Consider the following 15,314-nt stretch of genomic DNA (forward strand, 5'->3'; position numbering starts at 1 on the left):
GATGATGATGACGATGATGATGATGATGATGATGATGATGATGATGATGATGATGATGATGATGATGATGAAGAGAGTCGCTTACCTCTCTGGCCGGTGAAGTTCACATTTTCATAGATGGGGTAGAGGAGGTTCTCCTGCTCGCTGCGCAGCTTCCTCGCTCGCAGCACGTCGCGTACACACTGGTGAAGGTACGCATACTGACACTGAGAGGAAAGGATGAAGAAAAACAACATTACGACACATAAACAAACTATTTATTCTAGTTTATAAGACTACTTTACTACCTTTTAGAGGTAAATATTGTACTTCTTACTGCATTAAAGCTGCAACAATAAGTTAAGCTAATAAGATAGATAGATGTCTTTATTAATCCACAGAGACATTAAATTGTCATAGCAGTAATAAATAAAATACAATAAAAACAATAACAGAGATACATAAAGTGAAAAGTAGAGGTCCAGTTCATAGTTTCAATGTGTTAAAATGAGAGTTTGAATAAATAATAAATAGATAATGTGCAAAATAAGTCACACGAGTGTACAAACAGCACAGTGGTGATAATGATAAAATAACAATAACAGCAAAAATTCCTCGTATAAACGTAGTATGTATATAGTAATAGTGCCAGATGTGTATGTTTGTTTGTATAAGGTTTACAATATAATATATAAGACGTTTTTTATACATTAAGGTTCAATAATCTTCCTCCCAAAACGACTAAGAGATGACTTAGATTAGGGAAGAAAGAAGACAATAAAGTACCTTGTCTTTAATCTTTTATTTAATTTTTGCCTCTTTGGGCCTAAAACTGTGATTCATGTGAAACAATGTGAGTGGAAATGTTTCTTTGGTGGAACTGCAAACAACTCAGAGACGTCTGAATCATAATAAAGAGACATTAATACACACTGATTTTTTTTATAAGAGGACACAAGCCAAAGAGTCGGGAAGCAGTCGTTTGATTTTCTCAATGCAACATCATTTATAAGCTCATCATGATGCTGTTTTATGTTAAATTTTAATCTGAATTATAACCATTAATTTAAACTGTAAAAAAAAAAGTAGTGGAGTAGAAGTATAAAGTAGCATTTAATGAAAATACTGAAGTGCAAGTACCTTAAAATTGTACTTAAATACAGTTAATGTCCTTAGTTACTTTCTACCAGTGCTTGTAATATTGCTCCTGTATCACACACACACACACACACACACACACAAACACACACACACACACAAACACACACACACACGGCAAGTTTGTCTTTATATCTTTGTGAGGACATGATGCATCCCCCAGCTTTTTACCCTAAACTGAACCTAAACCCAATCTAACCTAACACTGGTTGTCAAATGATATCTGTCCTCTCAAAGGTAGAAAGACACACACACACACACACACACACACACACACACACACACACACACACAGTTGAGATATAACTGTGTAACTGTCAGCGTGGTCGGTCCTACCTCAGTCTGCACCATGTGCGATCGGTGGAGACGCAGGTCGAACACGGAGCCGTAGATGTCCAGCGAGTCCTTGGTGTCCATCTGCTGCAGCACACGATCCAGAACGATGAAGGTCCCTGTCCGACCCACACCGGCACTGAGACACACACGCACACACACACACACACACACACAGTTAAAAAACACTTCATTTAACACGTACAGATATTCAGCAGGAGTATGAAACTCTCCACCACTTTGCTCCAGACAGAAATATCTATTAGATGAACTCAGATTAAATTTAGTTCTGGCGTTAGTGTTTCTACCGAGGTTCAAAGGTCTCTCTCTCTCTCTCTCTCTCTCTCTCTCTCTCTCTCTCTCTCTCTCTCTCTCTCTCTTTCTCCCTCAACCCCACCTGGTCAAAGCAGATGGTCGCCCACCTAGAGTCCAATTCTGCTTGAGGTCTCTTCCTGTTAAAGGCGAGTTCAAATAATTGCTCATTGGGGAATGTTGAGGCTCTTTAAATTAAATTAAATTAAATTAAAATAAATTAACCCTCCTGTTGTCCTCGAGTCAAGGAAGGAAGCGAGGAAGAAGGAAGGAAGGGAGGAAGAAGGAAGGAAAGGAGGGAGGGAGGAAGGAGGGAAGGAAGGAAAGGAGGGAGGAAGGAAGAGAGGAAAGGAAGGGAGGAAGGAAAGGAAGGAAGGACTGAGGAAAGAAGGAAGGAAGGAAGGTAGGAGGGAGGGAGGGAGGGAGAAAGGAAAAGTTTGTCATGTTTCTACAGAGGTTCAAAGTTGTCCTGTGCAAACAAATTTCTTGAGAATTAAGAGGAAACAAGACACTGTGTAAAACTGCCATGTAAACTAACAAAGATGACATTTGCACTTTGTGTTTCTCACTGTTACAACACAGCTCGCTAAGGGAAAGGGAAGCAACATGAAACCAGATGTTACGGTTGAAATTAAAAATCATTTATTTCGACACATAATGGAGCAAGGCAAACTTAAAAAGAGGACTCTAAGCTAAACAAAGAAAACAACTCAAACTCATATGAGCAGTGTGTGTGTTTATTCCTCATTCCTCCTCCTTATTTCAAACGTTTCCTTATTAGAAACTCACAACATTCCTGGATAACGTAATAATCACATACTTTATGTTTATGTTCTGACCATCAGTTTTAATTATTTTGTGAATGGCTCTAAATACTACATTACCCATGATCCTCAGCTGCTGTTGTGATAGGGAAGTAGCCGATCACAGGTGTGTCTCAGAGCCGTTATGAATTCAAAATTCTTTGTTGTCGTGGTTGTAAACAAACTGCGTCACCATGGTTACCGGAATCACTGTGTACCTGCAGTGGACCACCGTGGGTCCGGATCCAGGAGTCCTGTTGACGTAGTCTCTGACGGTCCGGACGAACTGGATGAGGGACTGCGTGGTCTCCGGGACTCCGTGATCGGGCCACACGGTGTAGTGGAACTGACGGACCAGCCGGGTGAAGCTCAGCTGTTCTTCCTGATATACACACGCACACACACACACACACACACACACACACACACACACATGCACACACACACACACACACACAGAGTTTTTACTCTTCAATAACTAACTATAACACGACTATAATAACTTTTAAACTGTATTTAAATGTCCCTTTGTCCCTGTGTTTCTTTTGCGGTTTGTCTTTATGCTTTTAACGTGAGTCATAAAGCACTTTAAAATCGCCTTGTTGTTGAAATGCACTATACAAATAAACTTGCCTCGCCTCAATATAATGACGGCTTGTTCAGTGTGACTCATTGAAAACTGGATAATAAATGTTTGAACGATATAAAAACGAGTAAAAGATTTGGTTATTACGCTGCAGATCTTGAACTCTCTGATGGTCCACTCCGGCAGAACCGACTCCGACAGCATCTGGACGATCAGGTCTCCGTAGTACAGCGGGTCCTGGTCAAACGGCCAGTAGTGATCACACTTCACCTGAAGACAGAGAAGACATATATCTGAGTAACTACACTGGAAAAAGAGACATGAAACAATATTTACATAAAGTTTGGTACTTGAGAGAAAGAAAGAAGCAGAAATAATCATACTGACTGATCTGTTTTAAGTCAGGAAAGTTTTAGTACTGCAATACACTCATGTTTTAAAAGTTAAAATTTGGTGTCTTAACTTCACAAATACTCCAAAAACATGATGTGTTACATGTGGATTAAAATCTGCCAGTCTGCTAAAACACCAAAACTTTACAATTACTTGATTATTTGATGTTTTTTCTCCATTTAAGTCAAACTTAAACTGTCACTGTAAGTTATTTATATGGTATATATCAGATAATCTGCGTATGTCCAGTAATAAATACATTTAGCAGTTTAAAAGGGCAATATTATAAGCACATTTGCAGCTCTATATTCATATTCTGGGGCTCTACTGGAATATCTTTGCATTATGTCCAGTTAAAAACTCCTTATTTATCTTCTACTGGTCCTTTATGCAGCCCCTCAGTTCAGCCTCTGTCTATTAACAGGTTGTTTTAGCTCCTATCTCTTTAAGGCCCCGCCTCCCTGATGACCCACTCTGTTCTGATAGGTCCGTTTGTTTTGGGGACGACGTCAACAAACCATGCAACAAACTGTAGTAGCAGGATTTCACTACTTCTTCTTGTTCTTTACTCAAAAAAAACAACTTCTTAAATGCATCCATACAAGTTGGAGCCAAAATATGAGAGTTGATAATGTAAACAACACATGGAAGAACCTTAGCAACAACCTTAGCAACCAAGCCTACAGAACGGACAGCCATTTTTGGGTATGAACAATGAGCCCACGTCAGTTTTTTTGGCAACCTAGAAAAAACTGTTGCAAACGAAGCATCAGGGCAGGTGGAAACCCTGACTTCTGACTTGCAGGCAGCATTTCTTACTTTACATACGTTCACCTGACGTTTTGCAACCTTGACCATGTTTAGCACAGATATCCAACATCATAACAGCATATAAATAACAGTATATCATGAAAAAGCATCATATCTATGTCACTCTTTAAATACAATTTGGACAATTCAACATCATGTCTTTGTGCTCCATATATCTGAATTTCTTATTATGCATAAATATTGTAAATAATTTGAAGTGTCGTCTACATATTGATTGGCTCAACCTGAGATTTACTCCTAACAAATCACAAAAAGGCATAATTTGTCCTCTTTAAGGGTTTAAGTTGAAACTGCACAGTGTAAAGGGAGGAGAAGGAGAAGTATTACTCCTCTCATAATTTAATAACTAGTCAAAATGAGATGCTGCTCGTCCACCTACCCTGCCTTTCTCCACACACTGGGTCACCATGACGATGTTGTGGACGTTCTGCTCCCACACCATCTTCCAGAAGTCGTCTTTAGTTCCCGGCAGAGGACCCTGCGTGGCGATGTACTCCCGACGGAAGTTATTACCCTGAAAACACACAGAGACACATCGTTTTATTAGGCAAAAATGCCCAAAAATTGCCACTTCCAGTCTCTCAAATGTGAGGATTGAAAACGAGCATTTGTTCTCTTTCTTACATTTTATAGCTAACATGATTAACCAATTAATCAAAAAGTACAGTATTTCCCTCTGCAGTGGAGTAGAAGTGAGAAGTACCATGAAACTGAAATACTCAAGTTAAACACAAGTAACTCAAAACTGTATTTAAAGTCTGTGTAAAGTAAGAATAAATATGTGTTCTGAAAAAATCGCCAAATATATGAAATTAGGCTTCAAAGTTGTGTAAAAATCTGCCTCTGTCTCTGCTCCCAAACGCTGTGGGAGTGGCCGCCGAGTCAGCTGAAACCCCGCCCCCTACCAAGTGTCACCTGTCAATCAAAGTCACCACCTCTACCAGAAACATGGATGTCTGAGAGCTTTCTGCTGCTAACTCAGCTGCTAGCCCGGCGGATAGCTCAGCTGCTAGCTCAGCGGCTAGCTTGGCGGCTAACTCGGTGGCTAACTCGGCAGCTAGCTCGGCGGCTAACTCAGTGGCTAGCTTGGCAGCTAACTCGGTGGCTAACTCGGCGGCTAGCTCGGAGGCTAACTCAGCTAACTGGCTTAAAATATGCCATAAAATTGAAATACTCAAGTTAAGCACAAGTAACTCAAAACTGTTCTTAGGCTCAGTACTTGTACAGTAAATGTACTTCATTACATTTCAGATGTTTGGTCTGTGTGCAGATTGAGGATCTTACAGGAATGTAGCTGGCGTTGATGTAGTCGGAGCTCGGATCATCGTCCACGTATGACAGCTTCACCCGCGTCGAGTCATCTGAACAACAACAGAAACAGGCTGATGAACGACCACAGCTGTGTCCAAACATCTGCATTAAGAGGAAAATCTAAAGACTATAAAGATATGGATTTTTCAATACAATTATTTTACTTATAATTTACTTTAATGTAAAGTTGTGACTTCAGTAAGTTTGGACAAATTGTTACACCATCAGTAGTTCTCTTTCCTTCCTCTCCATTGTATTCACTTAACTGTTCATCTAGTAGTTCCTAATATTTTGTCAAGAGGGCAAAATACTAGGAACACTTTTCAAATTAATGAATAAATATATTATTCATTTCTTATTTTTCTTTATTTTGTTGCAGCCTTTCCATCTCTCATCATTCTTACTTCATGTATTTCTGTTTATTTACCTTTAATTTGATTTCATGCACAGCTGAAATAATGTTTGCATTTGCTTTAATGTGCAAAAACAAACAAATAAATAAATAGTAAGATAATGATAATAAAGAGAGCTCACTCACAGGGGAGGATGTTGTTGTATCGGTTCTTGCCGCGGTTCTCCGGCAGCAGAGCGGTGTCCAGCGGCTGGTTACGACCAACGTCCTTCAGATCCTGAGAGGAAAACAAGACGTCAGCATGCTGGAAATATCACGAGTCCTCACAATCAAAACTAAAGTCAAGGCTCTCTTTGATTTTTGTCATGTTTTATTCATTGATGTAGCTGTTTAATGATATATTCTGCACGTTTTATTAACATACAGGGACATTTTTACCAAAATCAACTTGAAAATGACCAAACTAGAGTTTCCACTTTAGTTTAGCACCAGATTATAGTAGTTCATTTCCTGCATGATCTAAAATAATACAAACATCTAAATTCGGTGAGTTTGAAAATACTGGAATCAGCCTAAAATGTTTAAATCTACAAAGCTCTGCCTCAGGGGTTAAATATCACATGCAAAGTTGTTTTCTTTAACATCACATGTTTAAAAGTTCACAAATCAAACCTCAGATTATCATTGATATATTAACCCTCCTGTTGTCCTCAAGTCAAGGAAGGAAGGAAGGAAGAAGGAAGGAAAGGAGGGAGGAAAGAAGGAGGGAAGGAAGGAAGGAAAGGAAAGAAGGAAGGGATGAAGGAAGGGAGGAAGGAAGAAGGAAGGGAAGGAGGTAGGAAAGAAGGAAGAAAGGAAGGAAGGTAGGTAGGTAGGAGGGAGGGAGGAAACAATGAAGGAGGAAGGGAGGGACAAAGGAAAAGAGGAAGGGAGGAAGGAAGGAGGGAGAAAGGAAAAGAGGAAGGGAGGAAGGAAAGAAAGAAGGACAGAGGAAAGACGGAAGGGAGGAAGGAAAGGAAGGAAGGAAGGAGGGAAGGAAAGACGGAGGGAGGGAGGAAGGAAGGAAGGAAAGAAGGAAGGGAGGAAGGAAAGGAAGGAAGGGAGGAAGGACAGCGGAAAGAAGGAAGGAAGGCAGGAGTGAGGGAGGAAAGAAGGAAGGAGGGAGGGAGGGAGGGAGGAAGGAAAGAAGGACAGAGGAAAGAAGGTAGGGGGGAGGAAAGAAAGAGAGAAGGAGGGAGGGAGGGAGGAAGGGAGGAAGGAAAAGAAGGAAGGAAAGAAGGAGGGAGGGAGGGAGGGAGGGAGAGAGGGAGGAAGGAAAAGAAAGGAAGGAAAGAAGGAGGGAGGGAGGGAAGGAGGGAGGGAGGAAGGACAGAAGGAAGGAAAAAAGGGGGATGGAGGAAGGAAAGAAGGAAGGGAGGAAAGAAGGAACAGTCAAAACAGACGGGGTCAATTTGACCCGGGAGGACGACACGAAGGTTAAAGTTGAATGTGAGTATGAACACTTTAACTATTATTTATCACAGCTGTTAAATGTTGTTCATCTTGTGTTTATCAGGCAGTAAATAAAACCTCCGGACTCACCTCGTACTCCTCTGACAGCAGGTAGTTGGAGTCGGCCTGCAGTTTGTTGTAATGAGACTCAAAGTTCGGGATTTTGACGGGACTGCAAAAAAAGAAACTGAATATTTACAACTTGTGCAAAACATTAAAAAAAAAGGAAGTGATGAAAAAAAAAAGATGTTTGGATTTGCTACCTTGAGATGCGACGGTTCCTGAGGAATAAACACAGAGATAAATATTAATAATCACTCATCAGTCAACAGATTGATTTATTGTGTTTTAAAGAAGCTGTTACATCAGATGATCTCCACCTGTACGACACGCACAGACACGCCTCGGCATGAGTCAGTGATTTGTTTCAAAGTTACAAAATCATTTAATGAGCTTTAAACTGCATCAGCCTGCAGGGAGAAAGGAGTGGTTAAAGGATGAGTTCACAGTTTTTTTCACAGTCTTAAAACAACAATCGGGAGCTTAAATTAATAATTGCATGTGTTTTTTCTTGCTGTAATCATTCCTCCTGTTCATACTGACTATTAAAAGATCTGCTTCATAATGCACGTCTCCTTCTGTGTAAACATGGATATAAAAGTTTGATGTGAAGCTAATATGAAGCTTCAGTCGTCCGAATGAGTGAAAGAAGGAAAGAGGAAGAAGAGGAGGAAGAAAGAACAAGAAGGAGGAAGATGAGGGAAGAAAGAATGAAAAAGAAAGAAGGAAAGAAAGAAAACCAAAGAAAGACAGAAGGTAAAAGAAAGAAAAAAACAAAGAAGGAAAAAAAAGAAAGAAATAGAAGGAAGAAGAGGAAGAAGAGGAAGAAAGAACAAGGAGGAAGATGAGGGAAGAAAGAATGACAAAGAAAGAGACAGAAGGAAGAAGAAAGAAAGAAAGAAAGAAAGAACAAGGAGTAAGATGAGGAAAGAAAGAAAACCAAAGAAAGACAGAAGGTAAAAGAAAGAAAAAAACAAAGAAGGAAAGAAAAAAGAAAGAAATAGGAGGAAGAAGAGGAAGAAAGAACAAGGAGGAAGATGAGGACAGAAAGAATGAAAAAGAAAGAAAGAAAGAAAGAAAGAAAGAAAGAAAGAAAGAAAGAATGAATGAAAAAGAAAGAAAGAAATAAAGACATACGGAGAAAGAAAGACAGAAAGAAAGAAAGAAAGATAGAAAAGAAAGAAAGAAAGAAAGAAAGAAAGACATACGGAGAAAGAAAGAAAGAAAGAAAGAAAGAAAGAATGAAAAAGAAAGAAAGAAATAAAGACATACGGAGAAAGAAAGAAAGAAAGAAAGAATGAAAAAGAAAGAAAGAAAGAAAGACATACGGAGAAATAAAAGAAAGAAAGAAGAGAAAGAAAGAACAAGGAGGAAGATGAGGACAGAAAGAATGAAAAAGAAAGAAAGAAATAAAGAAAGAATGAAAAAGAAAGAAAGAAAGAAAGACATACGGAGAAAGAAAGAAAGAAAGAAAGAAAGAAAGAAAGAAAGAAAGAAAGACATACATAGGTCATATGGACGCTTGACTGCTGTTAAAAAATTGTGAACTCATCCTTTAATAAACTGCCTGAACATTCAACACTGCTGCTGTGCTGGAAAATCAAACCAAACCGATCAATATATTAAACACTATATTGTTTTATATCATTCCTGTTTTACTTATTAATGATCGTACTGTTGAATAACTACTGTATTAATCTCAGTGTTACATTTACATCAGTGTTATTATTTATGTAACTGTAGAAATAAAGTATCAGCTTCAGTATTGAACTAATTATATGACAGTAAAAATGAAACCATAAAGCTCATTAATATGCTGTTGTAATATCAGCTATGAGGAGGTGCAATTTCATCCAAATGGCTCCATTAACCCTTGTGTTGTCCTCGAGTCAAGGAAGGAAGGGAGGAAGGAAGGATGGGAGGGAGGAAGAAGGAAGGAAAGGAGAGAGGGAGGAAGAAGAAAGGAAAGGAGGGAGGGAGGAAGGAAGGAAGAAGGAAGGAAAAGAGGAAGGAAGGGAGGGAGGAAGAAGGAAGGAAAGGAGGGAGGAAGGAGGAAGAAGGAAGGAATGGATGGAGGGAGGAAGGATGGAAGGGAGGAAGAAGGAAGGGAGGAAAGGAGGAAGAAGGAAGGAAATGAAGATGGAAGGAGGACAGGAGAGAGGATGGAAGGGAGGAAAGGAAAGAAGGAAGGGAGGAAGGAAAAGAAAAAATGAAGGATGGAGGAAAGAAGGACGGAGGCAAGGAAAGGAAGGAAGAAAGGGGGATGGAGAAAAGAGAGAAGGAGGGAGGGAGGAAGGACAGACGGAAGGAAGGAAGGAAGGGGGGAAAGAAGGAACAGTCAAAACAGACGGGGTCAATTTGACCCGGGAGGACGACAGGAGGGTTAAAAGTCTGCTTATTTAGCAATTAGCAGCTCCTGTTTGCAGTGTAGTCATGCATGTACAGACAACTATCTGCTGTTGACTGCTGAGTGTTGTGGATTGTTTGATTGATATTGATGTGGTGCTTTGCATTTAACTTGTACTGCCTGAGTCTGTATGTTTCCTCGCTGTATGTTGGCTGTTTTTGTGAGAAGGTGACATTCAATTTCCCCTCCAAGGGATTAATAAAGTACGTCTTATCTTATCGTATCTTATCTTATCACTGGATTACTGTGATACTAAATAAAACTTAACCCTTACATATTGTTCAGGGTCCAATTTGACCAATTCTTTACATTTGAGAGGTGTAAAATTCACCATAAAACATTTCTGTTTAGCCAGATGTGTCATAATGTGACTCACAGTATACAAAAATGGAAATAAAATGCATCATTTTTAAATTTTTTGTGCAGCTGATACACATTTTTATATATGTAAATGTACAAGTTTGATCTGTGTTTATTATAAAAAATTCTAACATGTTGTTTTATTCTTCATATTCTACAAAATGGACCATAAAATAGTGATTGTGAATGTCTTTTTTCCATAAGATTAATCAAACAGAAGGATTAATAAAACATTTATTAATGACTGATGGGGGAATTAATGAATGTGAATTGGTGGGGAGACTAATTATGAGTCAGAATTAAAAATGTGATAATTATCAGGCAAGTTTTGAAGCCTCTTATCAAATCACCACGCCTCCCCTACGGACACAAATACAGTCCACATGGAGCTTTAGTCTCATTATAAGTATCAGGATTAGTTTTATTATAAATAGTGGCAGTATTAGTCGTAGTAAAGTCATATTACGGTGTCAGTATTAGTGTAATTTTAGTGTTTTTCTCACCCTCTGACCCCCGCTTGAACTCCTGATGTGGGTCTCTCCCTCCTCAGACTCATCCTGACCGACGCTCTCTCCTGCACACTGATGAAAAAACACAGCAGCAGAGTTTTACACGCTTATTCACCAAGGACACACACACACACACACACACACACTAACACATATACACACACTCCACCCAGCAACACACACATGCTAACAAAGCACAGTTTACACTTTTCATTCATCCAGGATCTGTGGTGGAGTAGCAGGTTTTACAGCACCACCCTGCTGCACCTTCATATACTAACATACCGACATATACACTCAGTGAGCTCTTTATTAGGAACAGCTGTCCAATATAATACACATCAGCTCTGCTTTAAATTCTACTTTTATGAAGCTTTTTTTTGTTGTTGGCATCGTTAGAAAGGTGATAATTCTACTTTATGTTTATTATTTAGGTCACAGTAGATGTTAATGTACTGGAGTGTGTTATATTAAAAAGTGTTCCTAATATGTTGTTTTGTTGTAATACTCATTTCGGCCACTAGATGGCACAAGTGTACCACTATATCAGTTTGTTGTAAATAAGTAGGTAGATAGATAGATAGATAGATAGATAGATAGATAGATAGATAGATAGATAGATAGATAGATAGATAGATAGATAGATAGATAGATAGATAGATAGATAGATAGATAGATAGATAGATATACATTATAGAATATTTATATTTTATATTTAGTCATAGCCTCTTTTAAACATTAAAGTTAATGCTGATTTTGCTTTGTTTTAGGACAAAAAACTGAAGTATTAAATCATTAAAGAGCCAAAGAACCTGATTTAAATGAAGTTGGCCTTTTGATAAGGGAGCACATACAATAAATGCATAATATGTAATACTATTTAGATGTTCAGGTGATATTCAATGTGTAAATTGACACAAAAATGTGTCCATGCAATTTCAAAATGTTCTCAACTCCAGTAAAAAAAAACATTGCATTCGTCTCCTGGAGCTGAACAAAGAGGAAAAAGTGTAATTTTCTGATGTGATTGATGCTCAGTTCAAGTGTCATTTTTAGGAGAAAATCAACTGTAAATAATAATATAAATAAATAATTTTTTTAACAAGAAATTAAGCAAAATGGGATAGTTCAACAGTATAAAATATTCTCTTCTTCTCTTTCCTGCAGAGAGATGTTCATATTAAACATGAAGTTAAACCCTGACAGAGTTTACACAGAGTCAACAGACACTCTCTTATGTTTGTAGAAACTCACACTTTGCGTGATTTCTGCCTGCAGAGGAGCAGAACGCCGACTCCCACCACCACAGCGATCAGAAACAAGCCGGCACTGATTCCTTCGATCACACCGCTCAGAGGCTCTGCGGGAGAAAACACAAGAGAGAGTCAACGTTTATTCATTATTAACATTTTAATTATGTTTATTTATGTTTTTAGTAATTAGTTTGGGATGTTTCTTGTTCTCTGCTTTATGATAAATGAGGTTTTTTTTGTTCTCACCGGCCTCAGTGACCAGAGGAAGGGACAAGAATGTGTCGGTGTACAGAGGCGAGGAGACGACGAAGCTGTTTTTCTCTTCGTCAAACAGCTGAGTGAAAGCTCGGACGCTGATTCTGGAGGACAGAACAGAAAGAGACAGAAAGTGAGAGAGGGAGAGAGAGAGAGAGGTTAATGTTTTACATTCATTTCTGTCTCAAATGAAAGAAAAATGGACGAAATGTGAGGAAAGTTTGCTAAATATTCAAAATATATTAGCTATTAAACTGTAACCAAATTTTTTTCATTTGGAGCATATGTTTAATATACAGTGTTGGTTAGACTTAAACTACATGTAGTTGAATTACATAGCTTAACTACAATTTGCTGTAACTTGCTGGTAGTTAAACTACATTCATATTTTGTTCTGTGTCAAGTATTTCAACTACTTTTTGGGTCATTTTTTGTAGTTTAATTAATTACTCAATTTACAAACTACAATTTTGGCCAATAACATAAAATATTTTTATTAAAATAAGACCTATATAATATAAATGTTATTTTACCATTATTGTGCAGAACTCTCTTTGAATAAAGGCATGAATCATGTCATGACAACATTGTTGTTCAAGACACACCGATCTAGAATATATGTCTACCTCTTTGTATTTTTTATTACATTTTTTTTTGGACTGATTTACATTTCTGATGTGTGTATGTGTTTCTGTAGTGGGTATTGGGGTAGGATTTTCATTTTCTCTTTATATTACCCAACATGTCAATGGTGAACCTACAGTATGTTGACCAGCTTTTTTTCTTTAAAAAATAAAACTGACTTGAGAGGCATATTTCTGCTGGCGCAATTTGTTGTAGGCTATTATCCCATAAAGAATGATACATATGTCAACAGTTAAATACAATTTGGGCAATTTGGTCTTCATCAAGTGATTTTCAACATGTGACATTTGATTGTGTTCAATATCTCGTTGTCTACATATTGATTGGCTTCAACCAGGTAAAGTTTATACAGTAAATGGAGCATGCTGAATATCTAGATAAACAGAAAACAGACAAACATCTTCCTCCATCTTTTCTCCTTACCTGTAAGCAGTTTTCGGTTTGAGCGGTCCGTCACAGAACTGGTCCCTGCTCTCCGGGTCTTTGTGGTCACAGTTTCCTCCCAGCGAGTCCATGCCCGTCCCAACGCTGATGTCGAAGCTGTGAGGGCTGCTGTCGGTGCAGCGGCTCGGGAAGAAGCTGGTCTGGTAGGATTTTATGGAGCTGTTGGATTTATAGTCCAGGTAGGAGGGAAGAGGATGGTCCTGCTCCGGCTGCTCGTTCTCCACGTCTGCAGAGATCCAGAAATAAAACAGAATAAGAAGAAAGAAGAGAGAGATTACAGCAACTCTGAGGGTTTGTTACCACGTAGCTTGCTAAGGGGGAAAGGGAGGCAACATAAAACTAGATATTATGGGTTAAAGTTATTTATTAGCAGGTAGTTAGACGCAAATAATTATAATAATGATACACAATCGATGCTGCTTAAAGCAAAAATACAAATATAACCAAAAGAGGAACCCTAAACTGGAGCTAGAAAGCCATGAGTTTTATATAATGATCTCTTTTTTCTCACTTTATGTGATCTACTAAGAATAACTGTGTAAATGAAAACAGGTGCAACAGGTGCAGACAGTAGTATTTAAATGAGGGTTTTGTGTCTTTATGGAGAGTTTGGACGAGCAGAAAGCTGCAAGCTGCAAAATTAAATGTGATCAGGTTATAGTGGAAGAGGTTAACAGATATATTGAGTTATAACAAAAACTAATATTACCAGAAAAACCCACATATGGGAGAGTATTAGTGACAAAGTCAATGCTGTTAGTAAAACCACAAATATTCCACTTAAAACATATTAACACAGGTGGAAAAACTCTGTCCTGTGTGTATTCTGTCATTGCGCTTCCGTTTCCTCGTCTCCATAGTAACAGCCGGTTAATACCTGTCCTTCAAAGGTTTTATTTATAGACGCAGTTACCATCAGCAACATTACCTTCAGGTTTGGTAAATCATAATGCTTGTGCTAAATAACATATTTACATTTTCTCCTCCCTGTATTTTGCACACTGGGGTTAAAATGCCTCATATTGCATATTCATTAAGGCAAAGGTACTAAATGGACAGCACGTACTATCTTGCACATTTGAAAGATGCAAACCTCAGTGCGCTGCGTTAGTAGATCAGCTTACACATTTTCTTGCGGGTGAGGTCAAGTTTGCACACGTTTTTATAATGAGATGATCTTTACCCTCGGACTCGGTCATCACCACGGTGAAGAACCTGACGGCTCCGTTGCCGTCGCTGAACCAGCTGCAGTTGAAGCTGAAGGAGATGGAGGACTTGGTGACCACAGCGGACTTGTCATCGACACGAGTGCTGGGCCGGGGAGGTCCTGGTGGTGGAGTAACGGCAAAAACAGTTCAGACAATTTTACTATTTTAAGGAAAAGGAAATGACATAACGCCAGTAATTGAAACAGTCTACAGATAATATTATTGATGTTTTTTGTCCTTTAAAATTGACTTTGTGTCCCTAATCTGCACCGTGAGAACATTTCCTCTCATATTAATGTTTAGTTTTGTGAGTCAACATGTTTTTTAAACCTCTACAGATCTCATTCACACCTCATTTGTTCTGAACTTTTATTAAAAACATGTTAGAGACTCATTCTGTAAAGCTTCAAAAATGTCTCCAGCATGATCTCTGATGTCAGCAGTGATTTGTGTTGTTCTTCAGTTATACACTAAAGCACAACATGTATCTATAGCAACCATAGAACAACCTGTATCTATAGCAACCATAGAACAACCTGTATCAATAGCAACCATAGAACAACCTGTATCTATAGCAACCATAGAACAACCTGTATCTAAAGCAACCATAGAACAACCTGTATC

At 38.5% G+C, this 15,314-nt stretch overlaps 1 protein-coding gene across 1 annotated transcript in view; it reads right to left on the bottom strand.

The window, feature by feature from the left end:
- LOC133981886 (receptor-type tyrosine-protein phosphatase beta-like) overlaps positions 1-15,314 on the bottom strand; it is a 57,251-nt gene that overhangs the window by 3,036 nt on the left and 38,901 nt on the right. The window contains exons 18-31 of the mRNA XM_062420753.1: positions 14,666-14,809; positions 13,462-13,708; positions 12,385-12,497; positions 12,140-12,245; positions 10,880-10,957; positions 7,813-7,830; positions 7,640-7,721; positions 6,245-6,335; positions 5,680-5,756; positions 4,775-4,909; positions 3,319-3,441; positions 2,804-2,967; positions 1,474-1,609; positions 86-206 (exon numbers count right to left, since the gene is read on the bottom strand). Of these exons, the coding sequence (XP_062276737.1) occupies positions 86-206; positions 1,474-1,609; positions 2,804-2,967; positions 3,319-3,441; positions 4,775-4,909; positions 5,680-5,756; positions 6,245-6,335; positions 7,640-7,721; positions 7,813-7,830; positions 10,880-10,957; positions 12,140-12,245; positions 12,385-12,497; positions 13,462-13,708; positions 14,666-14,809 (1,635 nt within the window). The remainder of the gene's footprint in view (positions 1-85; positions 207-1,473; positions 1,610-2,803; positions 2,968-3,318; positions 3,442-4,774; positions 4,910-5,679; positions 5,757-6,244; positions 6,336-7,639; positions 7,722-7,812; positions 7,831-10,879; positions 10,958-12,139; positions 12,246-12,384; positions 12,498-13,461; positions 13,709-14,665; positions 14,810-15,314) is intronic.

The sequence above is a fragment of the Scomber scombrus genome, chromosome 6 (genome assembly GCF_963691925.1).
Source record: "Scomber scombrus chromosome 6, fScoSco1.1, whole genome shotgun sequence".
Taxonomy (NCBI): domain Eukaryota; kingdom Metazoa; phylum Chordata; class Actinopteri; order Scombriformes; family Scombridae; genus Scomber; species Scomber scombrus.